This window comes from Sitophilus oryzae, unplaced genomic scaffold, assembly GCF_002938485.1.
Source record: "Sitophilus oryzae breed Bouriz unplaced genomic scaffold, Soryzae_2.0 scaffold_1496_pilon_pilon, whole genome shotgun sequence".
Classification (NCBI taxonomy): Eukaryota; Metazoa; Arthropoda; class Insecta; order Coleoptera; family Curculionidae; genus Sitophilus; species Sitophilus oryzae.
The window spans coordinates 94,234-118,250 of record NW_022146165.1 but is presented as its reverse complement, the minus strand read 5'-3'; the positions used below and the strand labels follow the sequence as shown (position 1 = coordinate 118,250).

Below are 24,017 nucleotides of genomic sequence, written 5' to 3'. Positions count from 1 at the left end.
TATGACGTCATGGTGTGGCAAATGTAGCATTTTAATTCGATTTGGGCTCCCATATATAGGATAACAGAAACATTTTCAATGTTAAAACATAACTTTAGTTCATATATTTTAAAATATATTTTTCGTAGAAAAACATACTACGCCACTGTATTCTTCGTAACAAGTTCTACAAGAATCAGTTTCCACCTCCTCGATATAATAAAGACCCTGTAGCTCAGAAACGAAAAGGGCTACGAAAATTTTGTTTACAGCATCTTTTCTGTTTGACGAAAAACTGGGACAGGTTTGCGCAAACCGCATCCTTCTATCTTCACGAATAACGGAGATACCGTATGATTTCAACCAAAATGGGATACCCTGTACATGTGTAGATTTTTGTATGTCATGGGTGTCATTTATTTTTAATGTTATTTTATTTGGCAGTCTGAACGTTCACAAATAATAATTCGTCCAAAAGAAAAGAAAAAAAACCTATAGAAAAAAAAAAACTAAAAGTTTTTATAATAGTTCACCACAATACATCAAAACACATTACTTTCAACACATCAGCGCATTAATAAAACTCAGTTTTAATCATCTTTACTGATAATGTCAAACAAAGGTCCCAAACTGTATTCTAAGAATTTTTAATGATATTTTATTTTATTAATAATTTATTTTGATGAAGTTTTGAAAACAATATTAACACAGGGATTCTTTTAAACGACAATAGTTTATGAGGTGGAAAAAACGATTTTTGGACATTCGTCCTCCTTAAGAGAGTAAAATGCATTTTAAAAGTTTATATTGTATAAAAATTCCTTACTGTCTGGTCATATCTGCACAAAGTGAGTGGCTTAACTGAACACTCAGGAGCCATTTTTGGAATTTCATTCACTATGAGGCCGAAGTTAGGGATAATAGTATGGAGAATAAGCAATAAAAGTGTAATAAATGTAATTTTATCTATAAAATTTGTATTTTTACAAAATTTATGCTGGCATATGTATTATACCTATAAACTAATTTTTAGACAATGTATTGTCTTTAATTATAATTTTATAACTTGTCTTATGTGAAATATAATAATTGTTTGCATGCTTTTATGTATATTGTTGTAAAGCAAGAATTAGAATATACAAAAAATAGCTGGTCCATGTGGAATGTGGTGGGACATCTATCACTGACATATAAAATGCCGGAACACTGAAACAAAACAAAAAGGAGTTTGTTTTGGTTTGGTTTGGTTTGGTTTATATATATATATAGGTAAATATATATATATATATATATATATATATATATATATATATATATATATATATATATATATATATATATATATATATATATATATATATATATATATATATATATATATTTTGTGAAAGCGTTTCGAAATTGACAGTTTTTGATATTTATTTGAGATTCGAAATGACATTCTTTTAGGCACTAGTATCTAAAAATGACACTTAAAAGTAAAAAATGATACGTTAGAAACAATGAAAATATTTATTTATTATAAATTCGATTAATTTAATTCTTTGTCCTCGGCTTCTTTCATAAAGCGTTTTATTTCCAGTTTTGTAAATTCTTCTGATTTCTTTGTCCGATATCCGGATGCAATAAGGTTTGTGAATTTGCTCAGATCTACTGTTTTTGTTTCTTTTTTTTTATTATTTGTTTCTGTTCAGGTAAATCATGGTGCGGAGCATCGAATATAATTAAACGACAATTTTGCGTCCCGTGCTTAAAACACATTCATTTCGCAACTTGTTACATAAATAGTTATTTTCTACGATCGTGCAAAAAGTAGCTATTTTTTGCACTATCTACTATAATAAAAGTCAAATTTCTTTCTGTAGAAAATAAGTTACTTTTTGACGATTTAACTAAAGAGAAAAAATTTGTAGATTTTTATAAAAATTTGTCAAATCCTGGAAGATAAACCAAGTACCAGTACTGGACACCTCCCAGCAATATTCCGGAAAAGAGTTTAAATGAAGAACAAGAACCCGAGACCTCCACGAGCAGAAATCCAATGGAAGATACAGGACATTGTTTCTGCAGATCTTCTGCAACACTGCTTGTGGAATCTGGGGTAGACATGTTAACGCGGGGCCTACGTGAATTTTTTGGCCGCGATATTGGAAAATATGAAGTCACAAGATGAGGGTCATATTCGATTCAGATCCTGTCATATAGGTATTATTTTAGTGACAAATAAAGTACAACTGGAGCTTTCTATAAAAATAATTTATTAAAAAAATTAATTAGAAATACACAAAAATTGTATGCAAACGGTTAAAGTTTACAAAAACATTTTTATTACATTAGTACTATAAATTTATACCCAATCTAATGACGGTTTTTTTGTTATTTTGAAAATGTGAGTCGTTTTCCTGTTTTTTTTTATAGAAGAAAGCATTACTTATATATTATTATATTAGCATTTATTTTATCAGAGTCAAATCAAATTTCAAAGTTATGCATATCTCTATCTAACAGATTCTGAGTTCTTTCTTCAGGGTTTTTTCTTTTTTTGGGGTAGTTTTCTAGTCATATAAGATGGCTGGTTGGGAAAAATGGTGGGAATGGCAGTGCGTTCTAATTTAGGGATTTTTCTTGGACAGGTAAAGACATAGCTATCTGACCTAACAATCTTATGAACGGCAATTATTTCAGATTCTAAAAAATGTTTAGAACATACCACTGTATTTGGCGTGGGAGTAAAACAATCTTCCCGGTGTATGGCTGCATTACTATTACACTTCGGTACGCAGCAGGTACGAAGCATGGTAATTGTTCCGTATCGTTGTTTCGCGTAATTATGAGATTTTTCAAAACTCTTTTACAGATTGCTTAGGTATCAATCGAGGATCAATAAAGAAATAATCCGTGGGGAGAGCTTTAAACAATTATTCCAAAATAGGAAGGGTACATGATTGGATATTTGGCAGAATTTTTATTTAAAGGCACAGAAACAATCATGTACCCTTCATATTTTCGAATATTTTTTAATGCTCTCCCCAGGAATTATTTCTCTATTGAACCCTCAATTGAACCTATATAAGCAATTTGTAAAAGAATTTTGGAAAAATCTCTCATATTTATGAGAAAAAGTGGTTTGTATTCTATGAAACAACTACCACAATTCGTAGAGGTTAGGTTTGCAACCTCATCTAATGTAAAAACCACAGATAATCTAAAAAATGTCACAGTTTTTGCTAGCCACACTCAAGGCACAGCACTATTTTCACACCACAAATAATTTGAATGCTGATTTTAACTAGAAAATATATTTGTTTCGATCAAAAATAGAACATAAACCCGGCACAAACACGGCATTTACATTCTAAATTATGCAAACACAACAGCTGATCGCCGAGCGGGGACCCTCAGATTGTGACGTCACAGGCGCGGTGCGAGGGGTATCTTGCGGCTTTAAAATTCACGTAGGCCCCGGTTAACGCTAAAACGCCATGGAGGACGTAAGTCTGCAAATGTAGCTAAGGGTTACATTCAGAGTCACTTTCCAAAAAAAAATATCTTGGCAAATCCTGGAAGGTAAACCGAGTACCAATACTGGACAATTCGCAGCAACATTCCGGAAAAGAGTTTTAAGCGAAGAACAAGTAGCCAAGACCTCCACGAGCAGAACTGAAAATAAATTTCAACAGACTACTGGAAATGAAGCTTGTCCATCAATTACATTAGTGAATTGTTCAAACTGCGACATTAAAATTAAAATGAACTCAAAAAAATATAAAAAAATTGTTTATAATGTCATTGTTAGTGGTAATATTATTCTGTGAAATACTGTAAAAACATTTTAATTAACATTTAAATAAGAATTTCAATTCGATCGTAAAAAAAAATTTTGTGTGCGACATGTGCTAAAGGCATATTATATTGGGGGACATGGAAGGAGCCTCCACGATTGCAATAGTGTATCAAAATTAGTAAACAAAAAATACTATTGTTGGCGTCCCCTGGAAACGTCTTCTTTTAGACGGCCAATCCTTCCACCACCGGACCGAAGTGTACGAACCAACATGAGAAATAATCATCAAGGGTTCTTCTCAGAACCGACCTTGACGATGGCGTCCATAAATATAGAGGGTATTACGAATAGCAAACAGGAATTATTATCCGATTTTTGCAGAATTAATAAATGCGATGTTCTGTGTATTCAGGAGACACACAGGGACCACACACAAAAACAACCTAATATCCCTGGCATGCGATTGGCCATTGAACTACCTCATAACAAACATGGGAGTGCAATCTTTGTCAAACCTGACAAAGTAATTACATCAGTTGGGTCATCAAACACAAATAACATCGAAATATTAACAGTGGAAATTGGAAATTACACTGTCACTTCCGTCTACAAGCCCCCGGCAGAAACCTTTATCTTTACACCACCATTGAATTTCGATTCTCAGAAGGTTAAATTCGTCTTGGGTGACTTTAATAGCCATAGCCCAGCCTGGGGATATACAGATTCCGACACGAACGGAAGCCTGGTCGAAGAATGGGCAGAATCATGTGATCTTACCCTTATACACGATAATAAACTTCCACATTCTTTCCACAGCAACATCTGGAAACGTGGATATAACCCCGATATATGTTTCACTAGCCTCGCATTGGAAGGGCAGTGTATTAAAAGAGTATACCATCCCGTGCCTAAAACTCAGCACAAACCAATAGGAATTGACGTATACGCAGCCGTCAGATCACCAAATATTCCATTTAGGCGTCGGTTTAATTTCAAAAAAGCCAACTGGCAGAATTTCTCTAGTGAATTGGATTCAGCTATTAGTGAACTGGAGCCCATACCAAAGAACTACGAACGATTTATTGATCTAGTGAGGCTAGTCTCAAGACATACAATACCAAGGGGTTGCAGAGAACAATATATTCCTGGTCTTTCTAACGATTCTAGAGAACTGTTAACCAGGTACAAAGAACTCTTTGAGAAGGATCCTTTTAGTGAAGACACGCTAGAATGTGGCTCAATGTTAATGCAAGAACTGAGTAATTCCAGACAGCAAAGATGGATAGACAAGATAGAGCAAATTGATATGACTCACAGTAGTAAGATCGCATGGAATTTCCTAAAAAAACTTGATGGCGACCCAATTGAAAGGAAACAAATCGGTAACATCAAACCTGACCAGATTGCCCACCAGCTGCTGAAGAATGGAAAGCCCGAAAAGAGAACTAGAATACCAAGATTAGAGAGAGATCGAGCAAACGAGATTAACATCCTGGAGAATCCCTACAGTTTAAAAGAACTCAATTACGCTTTAAACAATATGAAAAACGGAAAGGCAGCAGGCGTAGACGATTTGTGTACCGAGCAGATTAAAAACTTCGGCCCAGCAACAAAAATGTGGGTTTTGAAATTTTTTCAAGAATGTACCGACAGCCACAAAATCCCGAAATCTTGGCGAAAATCTAAAGTTGTAGCACTGCTGAAACCGGCTAAAGATCCAGGACTGGCCAGTAGCTACAGACCGATCTCCCTGTTGTGTCATTTGTACAAAGTTTACGAGCGAATGATTCTCAGACGCATGGAGAAAATCGTAGAATCGAAACTTATTCCTCAGCAAGCGGGCTTTAGGCCGGGAAAATCATGCACTGGGCAGGTCTTGGCTCTTACAGAGCATATCGAGAGGGGATACGAGGAGAAGCTGATCACTGGAGTCGCTCTTGTCGATTTAACCGCCGCATATGATACCATCATTCATAAACACCTCCTAACTAAAATATATGCTACAATTAAGGATTATAACCTGGTAAAAGTGATCGAGACAATGATGCAGAACCGACGCTTTTGTGTCACTCTGAACAATAGTAAGAGCAGATGGAGAACTCAAAGGAATGGGCTGCCCCAAGGAAGCGTCCTGGCGCCAATGCTATTTAATATATATACCAACGATCAACCTCTCCCTGCCTACTCAAAACATTTTCTTTATGCTGACGACCTGGCAATAGCTGTACAAGATACCAGCTTTCACAGCGTCGAACAAAAACTGGAAGGTGCACTTAACACAATGGCTAGTTACTACGACCGGAACTCACTTAAACCCAACCCTTCCAAGACGCAGGTTTCCGCTTTCCACCTACGCAATAGAGACGCTGCAACAAAGCTTAATATCTTGTGGAGAGGTAGTTTGCTGGAGCATACAGAAAAGCCGAAGTATCTCGGAGTGATACTAGACAGGACCTTGACATATAGGTACCACTGTCAGAAAACTCGCCAGAAAGTCAGCGCTAGAAATAACATTTTGAGAAGGCTAACTGGAAGCAAGTGGGGCGCAAATCCATCTGTCTTAAAAACAACTGCACGGGCTTTATGTTTTTCAACGGGAGAATATGCCTGTCCTGTATGGAATAGATCGAGCCATGCCAAACAAGTTGATGTTGCTTTAAATGAAACGTGCCGAATAACAACAGGGTGTATGAAAGCAACAAGCTTATTTCAACTTTACAGAGCCTCCGGATTTGCAGCTCCCTCACAGCGGCGCAAAGCGGCTGAACACACTGAAAAGTTTAAACAGATGTTCGACGAGCGCCATCCGCTTTTTGGCGAGTTCCAAGGATCAAGCAGACTCCGATCTCGGAAAAACTTTTTAAAAACTGTTCAAGAAGATCCACCGCATGATTATCTTCTTAAAAAAGAAGATTCTGCAGGCCAACATCTTGATTGGGTCACGTGGAACCGCATCGTGGAACCGCACTAAACCGCATCAGAACAGGAGTAGCGCCTGTTAAAACCAACAAAGCGAAATGGGGACTTATCACGGACGAAGACACAATATCGAGCATCTGCTGTCATGCATAAGATGCGCTCATACATGTACCCTTGAAAATTTATGGAACGCCGATGAAAATGCTTTAGACGTCGCCCGGTACTGGGCTAAAGAATTTTAAATTATAATTGTACATTATGTACCTATATGGTCCGGATACGAAAAAGTAAAGTAAAGTATATTATATTTGTTGCACTCACAGCATGATTACAGCTCAATCCAAAATTCATTCATCGTGCCACAAGTATGTCCTTTTTGCACTAGTTACTCAAATAACTATTTTTACGGATTTAAAAAACTTGGTTAAGGTTTTTCGCATTGAATTCCAGTAAAAATTACATAAAAATATTTATTGCTCTTGTATATCTGTTGACAACTAAAATTCATAATATATAAACAAAATCTTTCTGGTTTTAGTGAATTTTAATAGAATTTATTTCAACAATTTTACTATTTTTAATAAAATAAAAAATACAAATACAATAAAAAATAATATACAGGAGACCCATTAAAAAAACATAAGTTTGACTCATATTTCGAATATGACAGCTCCCAGCAAAAACCTAGTTACGCCATTCAAAGTGAAAAACTCTGTACGGAAGTCAGTTTTTTAAATTTTCGATGAGTTATCAGATAACCGATGTACGAATAGGGTTGAACATTTTTTTTCAACCGAAGCAACACTTTCAAATTCGCCCTGTATTTCAGGAAACAAGAAGGCTCGGACAAATCTGTATGTAGCATCTTTATAGTTTCATAAAAAAGTAGCACTCTAAGTAGTAGAGACTCTAAGATCTTTATTGTTTATAACTTATGTAGCGAAAACATTTTTTGGTAAAATGTTTCGAAACAAAAAGCGATTTATGTTATGAAACATATTATGTATCAAAAATGTGATGAAACTGTTTCGCAAAGTTTCTCAACAGAGATTTTGTTTCGATTTTGTGTCTAAAAGTGCTACTTGGAAAAATACACGAAAATGAGACAGCCTGTATTTTGAGGTATGTAGTTTTACACTGGACCCACAGTTTATCACCCTATCCTCAGACTTATGAAATCTCTTTGGTCGAATTCGAACGGCATTATTTACAAGTCAGTAATATTCACGGTGGTCTTTCACTGCTTTCCTTGAGATGACAACTCGATGGTCTCTCTAATTAGATAGGTAAGTATTTATGTTTAAATAAAGAAAACGACATAACTGCGGTTGAGCCACGGATTGCCACTTTAGAAATAGTATAAGAGTAATGAAAAATGAAACCAAAAAGAATTTATACGTAGACCACAAAAAATCTATTTTTCTATTTAGTATCGTATGAAGCATATTCAGGATGTACAGGGTGAGACAACGATAGAGTAAAGCCCATTATCCCATTTGTTTTGAGGTTTACAAAAAAATCTTAAATTGAAAAGTTATAGGGAAGGTTAAGATACACACCTTAAAATTATTACGGAGTAGACAGAGTGTTTCAAAAATGTGTGGCAGATATGACATATGTTTTTTAATGCAATACCCTATTTATTTTATTTCATTTTTAGATTCTGCATAAAATTTTAAAACTTTTTTTTATGAATAATGTTATATACCTAAAATTAATAGTTTTTTAATATTTCAATTTGTTTAAACAAATGTTAGATTTTAATGTGGTAAAGAATTGTCAGTGATACCACTATTTATCAAGTTAGACTACTAAAATTGATAGAAGAGTTTTATAGAGATGAAGAAAAATATATCTGTAAAGATATTTTAGTCAGATGCTACAGGGTGTTCAAAATATATTTACGAATTCCAACTACTTAAAATTAAAAAATCTGAAATTTTTTAAATGACACACCCTATATATTATCATTTTTCTGATGGATTTTGCAAAATTCTTCAACTTTTATAAGGTATATCATGTACCTAATTTTAATAATTTGCGACTTATTCTGAATTTTTCAATTTTTACTCTTTTTTTAATTAATTTATGCACAAACATCATAGTTGCCAAAATAAAAATAACTATTATTAATCACTCTGGACCTGGACACTGACAAAATCAAATATGGATAAGGTAACCAAATCTCAAAGATCTATGGAAAGACAAATGCTACATATAAGGCTGGCAGATAGAAAAAGGAATGAATGGATCAGAGGAAAAACTAAAGTAAGGGATGTTTGGTTTGGTTTGGTTAGAAGTGAAGTAGAAAAATTGAAATGGAAGTTTGCCGGTCACAATGTCAGACAGGAGGATGATCGATGGAACAAATGCATCGTAAACTGGAGGCCCTGGGAGAATAGAAGAAGTAGAGGAAGACCCCAGATGAGATGGGCGGACGATCTGAGGAAACATGCAGGCACAAGATGGATGAGCATGGCGACAGAGAGGGAAGAGTGAAAGAGATTGAGGGATGCCTATATCCAACGATGGACCGCAGAGGCTGAATAGATAGATAGATTATTAATCATTAACAAGTAGTTTAGTAATTAGTTACAATTGTTATTATTAATTTATGTTAATTAACTTTACTCAAGTAAACTAAAGTCACAATCGTGAAGTTCTTATATCACAAACATCCAATTGTTTGGCCATATTGTAGTTTTTTTAAAAAGTAGGTGAAGTCTTACCAATTTATCTAAGAGTTGTTGCAGCTAATTGTTGGGGTTCTAAAGAGATATAGTGGCATTTTGTTTCAGTTGGCAAAACTGCTTCTGATAAATAACTTTTTGTTGGTGGGAAATTAACATCCGTCGTCATATTTTCCGACCAATAGTATGGTTGAGTTTTATTCTGCAACAAAAAGAAATATATTATTGATAATCAAACGAACAAATCCGAAATGTTGCTTGAGTAGTGCATATATATATATATATATATATATATATATATATATATATATATATATAAAATATATTTCTTAAATTTTTAAATTAAAGTATCTAGTATCAGAGCTGCAAGCTCACAGAAAACTTAAGTCTTTTTTTGATTTAAATCATTTTAATGACTTAAGTCATTTGATTTTAAGCCATTTTTCGAAAGCTGACTTAAGACTTAAGATTTAAGTCTTTTTCAAAGTGATTTTTGATTTAATTCTTTATTCCGAAATAGAAAAAGATTCAAGTGTTTTTAGAAAAGACTTAAGTCGTTAAAAATATTTAAGTCTTTTTATAAAAGACTGAAGTCGCTAAAAAGATTTAAGTCTTTTTATAAAAGATTTACATACATACTGCCATTACTCGCTGACGAGTATTCGACACGCATCAAAAGATGGTCACCCCAAGCGTTTTTTTTCATGAGCTTTTCTGTGACTGAAAAGCCCGATACGTGATGTTATTTGCCTACCGCACTCCGGACATTCAAAAATCTCATTGCTTTGTTGCCTCTTTACATTTTGGTTGTCGCTGTTAATTGACTTTACAATTCTTCTCCATTGAGTTCTATTGTGAACTGCTTCTTCCCAATGGTTCTGCATTTTAATCCCCTATAAGTTTTCGTGGAAAATGTCCTTGTACCTTTTGAGTTGTCCACCCGGCCTCCTCTTACCGTCAACAAGCCCACCGTAAAGCAGAGATTTTGGTAAGCGGTTTTCTTGCATTCTGCATACGTGACCAGCCCATCTTAAGCGGGATTTTGTAACCATGACTTCAATACTCGCGCAGTTAGCTTTTTCAACCACCGATACGTTTGAGACATGACGGAACCACCGGATTCTTAAGAGTTGTCTAAGGTGTCTCTGTTGCAACTTGTTTAATGCGTTCATGTGTCGGCGGTACGGCACCCAGGTTTCGCTCCCATATAACATGGTGGGGATTATAATTGCTCGGTACACTGCAAGTTTCGTTTTTGTACTCAAGTCATGATTGTAGAAAACCCTGTCTTTTAATTTCCAGAATGCTTTTGAGGCGCTGCTAATCCTGTGCTGAATTTCAGAGTCGATATTGGCCTTTTCCGAAATCAGACTGCCGAGGTAATTAAATTCCGCTACATATTTCAATAGTTCTTCTCCGATTTTTATGGCATTGTTATGATCTTCTGGGGGAGTGCACATGATTTAGGCTTTGTCGATGTTTAGCTCAAGGCCCAAAGCCTCGTATGCCCAGGTATATGTGTTCAACATTTCTTGTAATTGTTGTAACGTGTTTGCAACTAGAGCCAAGTCATCAGCGTATTGAAGTTCTGTGATGAATTTTGTACGTGTTTTTGCCCTGAGTCTTTTTATGTTGAACAGACTGCCGTCATATCTCTCTTGCAGTTTGCTGTCCACTATAATGGAGAGCGCTGCCATGAATATGTTGAATAGGAGAGGCGCTAAGACACATCCCTGCCTATCTCGTGGGTTTGTCAGGAAGGGATCGCTCAGTGATCCATGATGTGACACTCTTGACTGGTTGTTGTTATGGAGGCTTTTACACACTGTAAGAAATTTGTTGGGTACACCAAACTTTCTTATAATCGCCCAAAGTGCATCTCTGTTCCCAGAGAAGGCTTTTGTTAGATCGATAAGTGCAACATAAAGTTTAGACTGCTGCTCTTTTACTTTTTCTTGTAGTTGGCGGATGGAAAATATGGAATCGACGGTGCCACGGTTGGTGCGAAAACCCGTTTGCGATTCTGGAAGGATTTTTTTCTATATGTGGGTGCAGGCAATTTGACATAATTTTTGCAAGAATTTTTCCTCCGATAGCCAATAGTGAAATTCCGCGGTAATTTCCGCAGTCTGATGCACTTCCTTTGTTCTTAAATATATTCACTATATTCGCGTTGCAAAAGTCCTGAGGTACCTCTCCGCTTTCCTATATGACCTCGAAGAGAGCCTTAAGATGACCAATAAGTTCTTTACTTGCACACTTATAGATTTCCGCCGGGATCGCGTCACAGCCAGCTGATTTGTTGTTTTTAAGTTGTTTTATGGATGTCATTATTTCCTGTTCTGTTATTGGGGTATATAATACATGGAGGCTGTTATACTGAGGTATTGTGTTTAGTGCTTCCATATTAGAGTTTATTTCTTGGTTAAGGATGTGGCTGTAATGCTCTTTCCAGCGGTTTCTAATTTGCTCTTCCTCTTTTAGAAGTTCGCCATTTTGTGCCATGATTGGGCAGCTTACCTTCTTGTTTGAGCCGTATACTTCTTTTACAGCCTCGAAGAATTTACAATAATCGTGATACGTGGCGTACTCTTGAATCTGATTAGCCATTTGTGACCACCAATCATCCTTTAATTGGCGCAGATTTCTTCGAAGCGTGTTGTTGGTTGCTTTAAATTTGTCTACCAGCCTTGGATTGTGGGGATTTGCAGTGACTGCTTGATGTGCTCTATGCTTTTGTTCCAACAAGGTCTGTATATGAGGTTGATTTTCGTTAAACCAGTTTGGTTGTTTCTTTTTGTTGGACTTTCCCAGTACTGCTTGTGCTTTTGTGCATAAAAGAATTGAGCCCTTTTATAAAAGACTTAAGTCATAAAAAAAGTAAAGTTTTATAAATATTACGACTATTATATAATATTTCTTAAAGTTTTATAAAAGGCTTACGACAGATTTTTATATATTTTTATGATAAATTTTTAATAGCAGCATTTATTTTCCACACACCTACGAGTATAATATAGTATACACCTATCCTTCTTAGTTCCTGAAATACAGTGCGAATTTTAATTGCTGCATTTTTCGACCCTCTTCGTATCTTGGTTTTAGTTGCGCCACTGAACTTTTACTTCGAAATCTCTATAGTAGAGGTAGAAGGGGGTTTCACCATCAGTGGAGCAGTGGAGCAAGGAGCCGGAAGTGACGTCATCAGCTAAGAACATGTAAAATAGGCTAATAAACAAGAATAAACAGGTTTAAATAAGAAACAACAGCTTTTGAACTGCTTTTAACGGCTTTTTAGTTTAAAACAACAGACCTGTTCATTTTTTGTTCAAACCCGTTTATTTCTGTTTTCAAGCGATTCAAAGCGGTTCAAACCTGTTTATTCTTGTTTATTAGCCTATTTTAACTGTTCCTAGCTGATGACGTCACTTCCGGCTCCTTGCTCCACTGCTCCACTGATGGTGAAACCCCCTTCTACCTCTACTCTCTATGGAGCTCGATTTTCACGTTTTCGATTAATAAGTTATAATGGTCGATATATGAGGGGAGTCGAAAAATGCAACAATTTCAATTTCGCCTAGTATTTCAGGAACTAAGACGGTTAGGACAAATATGTGTGTACCATTTGTAGTTTCGGAAAAAAGTAGCATTGTAATGTGACAAAACCGCATCTTTGTACTTCTGCTCATAAACGAGAATCTGGGAATTTTTTGACATTAGAAATTTGATTTTCATGTCAATATGACTCCTATTTGTAGGGGCCGCCACCTACCTGTGTTTTAACCTTTGAATAAAGAGATTAAGGAAGGAGCATAATGCTATCCATGTATTCAGGCATGGTGGGCGGGAAAGGACTCTAGGGTGGGAATCCTTGACAGTTCTGTTTACGATTCATTTGACACATTTGAATTTGATTTCAAATTTTGTGGATTTGTCAGTCTTTACGGAGCTTATTTTATGTTATTCATTATTTATTCTATTACTGATAGTTGTATAAAGGTAGTAAATCTGGATGGAAATTGTGGCAGAACTTAAATTAACAGTGACACTATTGCGATTTATCGAAAAAGACTGTAAAAGTTGGTTGTGTAGCGTGCGGTAGATCGTGGTCAAAAATCGAGTGAAATAATGGAACAACTTTTCGCTAGTAAGTGACTATAATATAATATACATAAGTGTAGTAAACCGATCATTTATGAAATTCACTTAAATTAACTAATAATTATATATTTTTTCTTGCATTTTTGCTTTTATTTACTACTTGTCAAAGATTAGATGTCAATGAATTTAGATATGTCAATTTGACTTACCTGGTTCAGTAGTGTATCGGATGTTTGTGTTAATATATAATTATTATAACTTATCTATTTTTATTAGAATTTTATATTTTTATAACAATTTTAATAACTACCAGCATTTATTCACAACGTAAAATAAAACAACAAATTATTGAGTCTACCCCACGTCTACCCTACATCATAGTTTTACGCTTTTTAAATAAAATTAGAACGGCACTGATAAACCGGAATTTAAGTCGGCCATATTTGAGCCCTTTGTTTGAGCCCCTTCGCTGTGGATCTAAGATTTTTGATATGCTCCTTCCTTAATCCTTTTATACAAAGGTTTTAACTGTTTTGAAAATTAATAACTTTTCGTCCGTACCTGTATAAAAGTACTAAGTGAAAATATATACATTACCTTGACATTTTACGTAAAAATTGTCTCTTGATAAAAATCCCTGCGAGTAACCGTTCTCAAGATATTTAGAATGGAAATAGTCAATACATATGCCAATATTGACAAAAGATAATAATACTGAGTAGATAGTTATTTGACTCAAATAATAAATTCCAGAAATTTTTATTTTTTAAATTAATCATAAATTTTTCTGCGAAGAAATTATGATAAAACAGTTCCTGTTGAACTTTTGGCACAAAACATTTCAAATTTATGATTTCAGTTTAATAACTATTTAGTCAACATGTTTAATTTATGTCAATGATGACAGGTATTGATAATTTCGATTCCAAATATCTCGAGAATCAATAATCGTAGCGATTTTTAACAAGGGACCTTTTTTACGTAAAAAAAGTCGTAAATGTATATTTTCTTACTCAGTAGTTTTATACAGGTTCGGACTAAAAGTTATTACTCGTCAAACCAGTAAAAAATATGTAGGTGGCGCCCCCTACAAGTAGGAGTCATATTGACATTAAAATCAACTCATGTCAAAAAACTTCCAGACACCAATTTTCATCCAAATATTTACGTTATTTCAAAAATTATTTGGAAGAAATCGAAATAAAAATGAAACTTCTACACCCTGTATCTCGGCAAAAAATCGAAATAAAATAGAATTTCTACACCCTGTATCTCCGAAACTAAGCATTTTAGGACATACATTTATACGAACGTTTTTACCCATTTTTATCTGCAGAATATGCTGCTGAAGCTTCCGGAATGCAGTTCGGATCACCCTGTATACTAAGTTGTGTTTTTATGTTCTTTACGCTTTTATGTTAATTTTTTTATTGTTGATTTTATTAGTTATTCTGAAAACAAATCGTTTTGTTTTAAGTGGTTTTATTCTCATATTAAATAAAATACGATATTAAAATAGAAAAATTATATCTCTAGTAATTACAAATTATTTAAAAAATCATACCTGTTTTAAATCTTACCTTAAAATAAATCTTTTCATCATACTTCCTTTTAGTTGAACCAATAAAAATTAATAATGATTCGGTGTACCACACCGGTAATGTTTTAGGCTTGATATAACATGTTGTAACGTATCTATAAAATACGAACTTTGTAAAGTAATCCTTACTTTCATATTTATAATGTACCTTTTTGATGAACTTCCACTGTTATCAACGCGGGTTTGCACCTCCACTTTACTTTTGCTGTTCTTGAGAACTTCACTACAACAAACAAAATAAAATAAATATAATATATTTACATTTAAAGTGAGCAACGTACACGCGAACATCTCTGTCAATATGTTTTATAAATAAATGATTGCTGTTTAAGTCCTTTTTTATAACAGCTGGAGCTAATTTCAAACGTTTTTCTATTTTATAAACCATTTTTGTATTCATAACTTTTAATGTCTGATTTACTCGCTATACTAAACATTAACTACTTTGCGAGACGATATATGCATACTATTATATATTTCAGAATAAAATATACAGTAATAAAACTGAAATATTTGAGGAATGAGAATTTTTTACATTACTAAATTACTGGCGAATGCGCCAGGTTTCTTATAATCTATTATGAAATTAACTTACTTTTATATATTTTTTTTATAATCGAGGTAAACTTACCTTTCTTCCTGCAGTCTTTTGTTTGAGTGATCGTTTGATTTCTGTTGATTTTCAAGTTGCATTGTTTTTGCTAAAATGGAAAAAAAATAATAGTCAATATTTTAATAACCATAAAGTATTTTAAACTATGATATGGAAACAATCGTTTTATATTATAATTGACATTCGTTGTTTGTAAATTAATTATATATTAATTGAAAATATACTCGTATATGCAACGACTCGAATAATTCCTGGTGCATTTATCAATATGGGAGTTAAAAATCAGTGAATAAAGCTCTCTCGTTATCATTTGGCTTTGTAAACGCTTTGATATATTATTTGATTTGTTTGTTTGAATAAACCCGATAAGAAATTTACACAGTGTTTAACAAATAAAATTGGCATTAAATATTTAGTATAAAGAGATAAGCAACTTTAGATTGAAATCTCGGACAATCTACGAAATATGAAAAACCAGAGCAGTTACCAAAGAAAGTAGTTATTGCAAAAACCCAGTAGGTTATATAGTATATAACTCAAGAAAGGGAAACACACAATAGATCTATAAGGTCGCGGTGATTAACCCTCCTCCTAAAAATTCTGCATTTTGTAATGTTTATCTACTGGAAACTTGAATATCGATTGATTAATTATTATCTTCTAATTATTAACTGCTAGATCAAAAGTTGATAGATAAATTAGATTAAGATCTTATATATGCTATGGCTATTTATCTAGCCAGCTATTTTGCCAAAGGCGCTGTTATTTTGTTGGTTAGGGGTCAGTTTGTGGTGTTGGTTGTGCTGTTTGTTTGCAAAATAGCTGGCTAGTTTGAAAACTAGCCAAGTGGAGGTGGGCAAAGATTGAACGAGTCGTTCATTTGAACGAGTATTAAAAATAAATCGTGAGATTCGATTCATTGCTTGCAATCCGGTTCGTTCAAATGAATCGTGGCCAGCACGGATCCATAACATTTGAAAGATGAGCCAAAAGTAAACAAGAATCGTGAGAATGGAATCGGATCACAATACGATCGTGCGTTCAAAGAGTCGTGAGAATTGATTCATTGCTTACAATGCGGTTCGTTCAATTGAATCGTGGCCAGCACGGATCCATAAGATTTGAACGATGAGCCGTAAAAAAGAATCGTGAGAATTGAATCTATGGCGCGGTGATATAGGCATAAATGGGCAGGCATCAATATTTAGACTTAAACAAAAGCCCTAAACAAACATCATGAGCATAAAATACAAACGATAAGAAAGTTATTTACAAGAAAAAAAAACTTATTTATACTGTGCTTAGTACGGGAGTATCTGTAAGGTAATGTTACGTTTTTCGTCGGTTCCGTGTGGATAGAAAGTCACAATTTATTTAAACATAATTTATATAACGCTAATTAACAAAAACAATAACGATTAAAAGACTTAAAGAACTATTTATAACTTATTTAAAATTTATCTAATTAGTTATCTAACAGAAATTTATTTTGAATTAGCGTGGCGATTGTAACTCTACGCGTCGATCGGTTATTTATCTCTGTCCCTCTTAGGCCCCGGCGTCTGCGTATATAGGAGAGAAACAGACAATCCAGATTTGTCTAGTCAATTCTTATTCGTTCTTAGAACGTCGGCATCGCTGGGCGTATGAGTCATAGGCGAGTGGCCAGGCCTAAGGCTGAGTTCACACGGCACGGGTCCGCAACACTGCCCCCTTCTTAGGTACATGCTCGTCCCGAGATGTACACGGTGAATGAAGGTATTTGCAAAGCTGGCCCCTGGTACATTGAGAAGTCTGGTAGAAAAAGCAGTCTACAGTTTTCTCGCTTGATCACAGCTTTGGGTTATAGCAGCAAACGAGGATCTCGATTCCCGTAAATCTAAACAAGACTTCAATCATGTTCCGGATTGTACGCCAACTCAAACCATCGAGTCCACACGCCAGCTTCGGAATGGCTAATCGTGTAATGTTGTTGTTTAGCAGGGCTTCTCTCAGTTCAATAAGGGTCTTCCATAGATTGAGATATGTCGGCTTACTCGGGGACCATTCCTTGGTGACCAGGTAGAAGATGTGTCTTGCTTGACCATGTGCATTATCGGTTAACCTCAAGACGCTTCCAACCTCTGGATCCTGTTGGCGTAGTTCTCCGACACGCCCAAACTTCTCATTGAACGTCGCAGCGGTTCCTCTGGACATCCGCAAATCTCGGGCCACACAGTGAGCGAGCGAATAATCAGGATTCACGGAAAATAGGTCTCGTTGTTCTTCTTTGGTCACACCATAGCGAGCCTTCTCACTGCTATTGTATCGGACCATGAAATCGTCAAAGGATATCTCCGAATCAGGGGGATCAAAGCTGCAGGTTCTCACGGTCCCAGCACGATCTTCTATTTCGCCTTGGTAGGGGCTCAAACGGTTGAAATGAACTATCCTCGGTTTTCCTTTTGGTAATTTTCTGATACGGTATACGACGTCATTAATCCTATCCATGACTTCGTATGGGCCTTCCCACGAGGATTGTAGCTTCGGAGATAATCCACGACATCTCATCAGTCATTTTATGTTAGATTTATTAATTTTATTTTATGACTAGTTGTTTAATATATTACTATGTGTATTAATTATAGCCGAGATTATTTCATAAATATTTTTAAAATAATCGTAGTATTTAAGTAGATTTGTATCTAGAATTTGTTTTAAAGTACGATCGGGTTATTCATTATAGTGTCTGTGTTAGTATGTAATATATAATATATGGCGAAAATAGATATTTATCATTAAATTAATAAAATATAATAATGACTTAAAAATGTAAATTTAATTACTGTAATCACTAATAATAAAACGTCAACAACCCATTAGATTAAAACAAACATGTAACAGTACAAGTGAAAAGTAGACATCCATGTAATTTTTTATCTATTTTTTCAGGTAATATGAATATATCTTTTTACACATGCAGCTAAGCAGTTATACTGGTTATACATGATTTTTAATATAAAACCGTGCATTAAAAATTTTTCTGGTCCAATTTAGATATATTATTTGAATATTTTGGGGTTAACAATATTTGGAGGGGTCCTACTTTCTTTTTCAAACATTTTCTACATTTTAATACTTCCGTTTTAACAAGAAGTGGAATCTAATATGCATATTTTAAATCAAATCATTTAATATATTTCATGGTATATTCAGATTTTACATGAAATTTAAAATACATGTTGCGTATAGTGTTATATACTTTTTTATAAAATATGTGTTCAATTTAAGTCAAAAATGATATTAGCACAGCAGAAATTAATTGTCCTTGTTTCAGTATGAATACATTTTTTATAAATATAAGTTAGTTTATAAAATACCGAGGGTGCCATTTAAAAATCAAAAATTTTAGTCATTTCAGTTGAATACGTCAATCAATCCTAATTTATGTCATGTACTAACATAACAAATCTCGTTTTTTATCAGAAAAAATAAAAAAAGTTATAGTGGCGAATCACTCTTGATAAACACCCGGTATACTATGTTTACCGTTATTGATCTTGGCCCTATGAAATAATTCCTTCTCTACAAATAAATAAAATCAGAGAAAAAATTCAATCGCAGCTTACTAATAGAAATGCTTCAATGGACCACAAAATTATATTCGCAACAGAATCGCAAATCCTAAAAATTCAAAAACGCAGATAGAAGGTTATCACGGTCCTAGTTTACAAAATCCCAATTGCAGCAAAATCACAAATATAGCAAGAATATTGGTTGCTTAAATTGAAACTCGCAAATAGAAGAAATCGCAGTCGCTGTTTCCTATGAGAGCCAATCGTAAGTTGCGATTGTAATTTTAAAATCGCTGCGATTGAATCGCAGTTTGCGCTCATTCTAAAAATCTTTGTTTTTGTTATTTTATAAGAGTCAAAGATAAAAGCAACTTTATACATATATTTGTAGGTATATTTAAATCGAACAGTTTTGATGTCTAATAGGCTAATAGGCATGTATGACATGAGTAATAGATCCAAGCCAAATTTAATCGGAAAAAAATCGTTCATTTTTTAAACAATTATGAAGAAGCATAAAAGATATAGGTAATTCTATTTAAACAGGGAAATTGGAAGCCATTTACGGTTAGACTAGGAGTGCCATGATGTGGAAAGCATTTCAAAATAATTAATAATAATAAAAATAAAGAATAATAACAAGATTAAAGAATAATATTAAGAATAGAGAATAATAATACGAATACAGAATAATGATAATTATAAATGAATAATAGAATAAAAAATAATAATAAAAGATAAGAATAAAAATAAAAACTTTAAAAATTGCAGTCCAAATCAGGGTTGGAAAAAATCCTGATTTTAAAAAAAAATAAAAAAATAATTTTTTTTTATTTATATCAGATTTTCTTGATTTAAATCAGATTTTGTTGATTTTAATTCAAAACAATATTTAAATCGGATTTCCAAATGACTAGGAGTTATTTCCAATTGAAGTCCTATCCTAAATGGCTAAATCTATACCCTGATACCGATAATATTAACAATTCTACGCGCGTTGTGATTTTTCCACATCGGTCACCAATATATTTCGCAAAAAAAGTCGTTCGCTTCAGGTCAAAAGTATTTTTTTTCAAACGTCTCAAGAGTATTAATTGTGGTCATTTTACGTCTAGGCATGAAAGTAAAGCACTGTTACGCCTAAAGCACAAAAGTACAAAAATATATTATTAAACTGATTATTAAGTGTCAAATTCAACGAGTGTACAAATTGTTGCTCGATTACTGTTTATAATATTTGCAATGTTTGAAATTAATTAAAAAATTATTTTTTGCAATGTTTTAAAAAAATAGTCTGTTCTATTCGGAGTGAAAATGTACTTTTTGTGCCTCGCTGTAACGTCGGAAAAGCTTTAGGATGGTCCTTCAAAGGTACAACATCGTCAAAAAAGTATAATTTTTACTCCTAATAAAATAATACACTATTGTTCTGAAATAGTCTTAAGTTGAGAATGAAATTAGTATGTATTATCTAATGTCAAAGCACTTACTACATAAAAAGTACACTTACATAAATTTTAAAATAAATCCCTGCGTTTAGCGGTCTAATGGATTCACACGAAATTAGTTCAAAAATCGGTCCAACTATTAAATTGATGAATAGATATTTTTATATAGTTTTATATCATTTACAATTATTTTATGATTTATTATCTTATAGTTTTCTAGGACACATTTTTATAACTTTTACAGTAATTTTTTGATTTATAATAAAGTTTCAATAATTTTTTTTTATTTAAATCACATTAGTTCTTAAAAAACTCTTGAAAAAGGCCTAACAAGCCGAAACATATATGTAGAGTTAAAGTTACTCTTATTAAAAGTTTTTTGATACATCTAAAAGCGTGTTTTATTAAAATACTAATAAATCACATGATTAAAATTAAAAAAATCACTTGATTTAAATCACGATTTAAATCATGATTTAAATCATTTGATTTAAATCATGCTAAACCTGGTCCAAATACACTACTCAAAATAATAATTATCGTATATTTGATAAAAAGTAATTATGACATATTTCTAAATGAACCGTACATTTGTCTACCCTCTTGCAAGTTTTTTTTAGAATAATTGGGCTACGCGCTGATATGCAATTTTCAGTCGGCCGACTATTTAGGTGCAAAAATGAAAACATTACATTCTTATGGAGCCGATGGACCAACTATTTGATTGCATTGCGTAGCTTTAGGCTATGCGTTGACAGACAATTTTTAGTCGGCCGATGCAAATGTGTAACTAATATATTCTATGGAGGGGAGCCGCGCTAACGTGCAATCAAATAGTTGGCCGATCGGCTTCATAAGAATGTATTGTTTTCACTTTTGCAACTAAATAGTTGGCTAACTAAAAATTGCATGTCAGTGTGTCGGTTATTGTTTAGAATATGTATTTCCCTGCACATTACCCAACTACTTAAAAATGTGATTCAGAGAATTCAAGGTGTGTTGTTTCTCAAGTTAATATTATTTGTTTAAAAATATGCGATAATTGTTTTGAGTAGTTTAAATATCATTTACTTAAAACATTCAGCTTTGTATCTAAATTATATTTTAAAAGAATATCTGTATTTGGGATATACAAAGACAATAGTTAAAAAGATTTTATTTTAAGAGGATTAAGTGTTAAAATGACGAAAAATCACCCACCCCAAAAACTTTATGATAGACACACATCTCTAATTTATTTATAATAATATAATTATTAATAACTTATTTAATACTCTTTATTACTTTCTGTTAAAATTAACAAATAACACATATCGTCCTGATAAAATAGTATAAATATACAGTTTGGATATAATAGAAATCAGTATATGTCTAAAAAACAAAAGACTTCCAAGACTCACTTCCGAAGACTAATTTAACATAGGGCATTCGATAAAACACCGTAATTTAACCCAACTAAAGAATATTCTTGCTCCATTACTTACTAGCTTCGGCCGGTCTTTCGTTTGGCATCCCTGCGATTTGCCAGGCGAAAATCTTGTAAAAAGCTCCATCAATCTTGCCAGCGTTTCTCTCGTGTTCCAGTTCGGTATTGGTCCGTTCTGTCTGGATCAGATTGAAACTGTAAGCTTTCATATAGTCGAACTTACTGGGTAATTCGTGTTTAGATCTCATCGCGTCCGTTGTTTTAAATCACTGCGTTAGAATTTGTAGTAGACGGTTAACGGGCGGATCTGGCGGGACAGATTCCACTGCGATGCCATCAGCTTATGAGCAACCCGAACTTTGCCTACATCATAATATAATAACACCGGCCTAGTCGTCCGTCGCTGGATTCTACGATATATTACGTCATTTGTTTTGCTTTATCGTAAGCGGTTATTAGGAAGAAAAAAGCGACCACCAGTGGTCGTTAATTTGGTTAATTTGTTCTTGAACATTGAGGATATAAGAATTTTTAGTCGCAGATTATTTTTGCAAAAAATATCTATTATAATATTGCCGATTAAATAAATTTTTAATTTTTGCGTTAAAATATCGTTAAATATCTTTATATTTTCTGAGTTTTTTTTAAATAGAAAATGAACTACCACAACTAACCTAAAAGTCAACATTTCATAAAATTTTAGGAATACATACCGACATTGTATTGTATGTTATACCTTTAATGTTATTTGTGTATATTTATAATAATTAGTAGTTAAATTATACCTTTTTTATTTATATCTTCAAGTTTTCGTAGAAAATGAATTTTTCTATAATTCAGACCTTATACCGGGTGCGTCTCGAAAGTGGCTCACCCCCTATAAATTTTTTATTTTTTCAAATTTTCAGAAAAAACGAGAATTTGGTATATGACATAAATTAGGATTGATTGACGTATTCAATTGTTTTCGGCCACCTCCTGTTTCACCGGAAATGACTACAACTTTTGATTTTTAAATGGCCCCTAAGTATATTTTTACGTTATTCGATAGAAAACACACTCTGAGTAGAATTACATATCATATGTCAACTTTTGACATTTTCGCATATGGTTTATTTGAAATTGTAACATGCTGTTCATAACGACAATTTGACTCGTCAAACATTAAATAATCAAATCTATTTTTCCAAGGCTCCTTGATTAAAATTAGTGTTTTTAACGCAGCCATGCCACTCTAGATTAAAATTTAAAATACGATTTGTTTTTAAGCAAAAATGTCTAAAATTGACATATGATATGTCATTCTATTCAGAGTGTCATTTTCTATCGAATAAAGTAAAAATATACCGAGGGTTCCATTTAAAAATCAAAAGTTGAAGTCATTTCCCGTGAAACAGGAAGTGACCGAAAACAATTGAATACGTCAATGAATCCTAATCTATGTCATATACTAACATACCAAATCTTGTTTTGTTATCTGAAAAAATAATTAAAGAGCCATCCTCGTTCCATTTGAAAGAAAAAGATATGATTAAAAGTACGATTTTGGCACAGCAACTAGACATAGGGGCGTAACTACACATACTTTTAGGGGGGCTCAAGTCTTTTGGGGGGGCTTAGGTAACTATAAGATAATATTGATTTGAGATTAAAATCAATTTTATACGACAAGCCCCTGCTATCTGGGGGGCTAAGCTCTTCCTAGACATCCCCTCTAGTTGCGCCACTGTTTCGGCATCTTTTAACCGGCCAGGACAGGACGCAAAAAACTTTAGACGATTAAATTTATTTTCCAAGGCCCCTTGATTAAAATTCAGTATGTCCCCGGATTGTCTTTACAAGAGGAAAAACTTTTCTATTATTGACATTTTAAGAAAAATGTATTCTGTATAAAAATTTTTGC

General features: G+C 33.5%; 1 protein-coding gene across 1 annotated transcript; it reads right to left on the bottom strand.

The window, feature by feature from the left end:
- Window positions 1–925: 925 nt before the first annotated feature.
- LOC115877643 lies at window positions 926–22,510 on the bottom strand. The gene is made up of 6 exons (XM_030893884.1): window positions 22,173–22,510; window positions 15,705–15,774; window positions 15,222–15,296; window positions 15,054–15,168; window positions 9,412–9,574; window positions 926–1,185 (listed from the first exon to the last, which is right to left on the bottom strand). The coding sequence occupies exons 1-5, from the start codon at window positions 22,360–22,362 to the stop codon at window positions 9,416–9,418; spliced, it is 609 nt and encodes a 202-aa protein (XP_030749744.1). The 5' UTR covers window positions 22,363–22,510; the 3' UTR covers window positions 926–1,185; window positions 9,412–9,415.
- Between the last annotated feature and the right edge of the window lie 1,507 nt (window positions 22,511–24,017).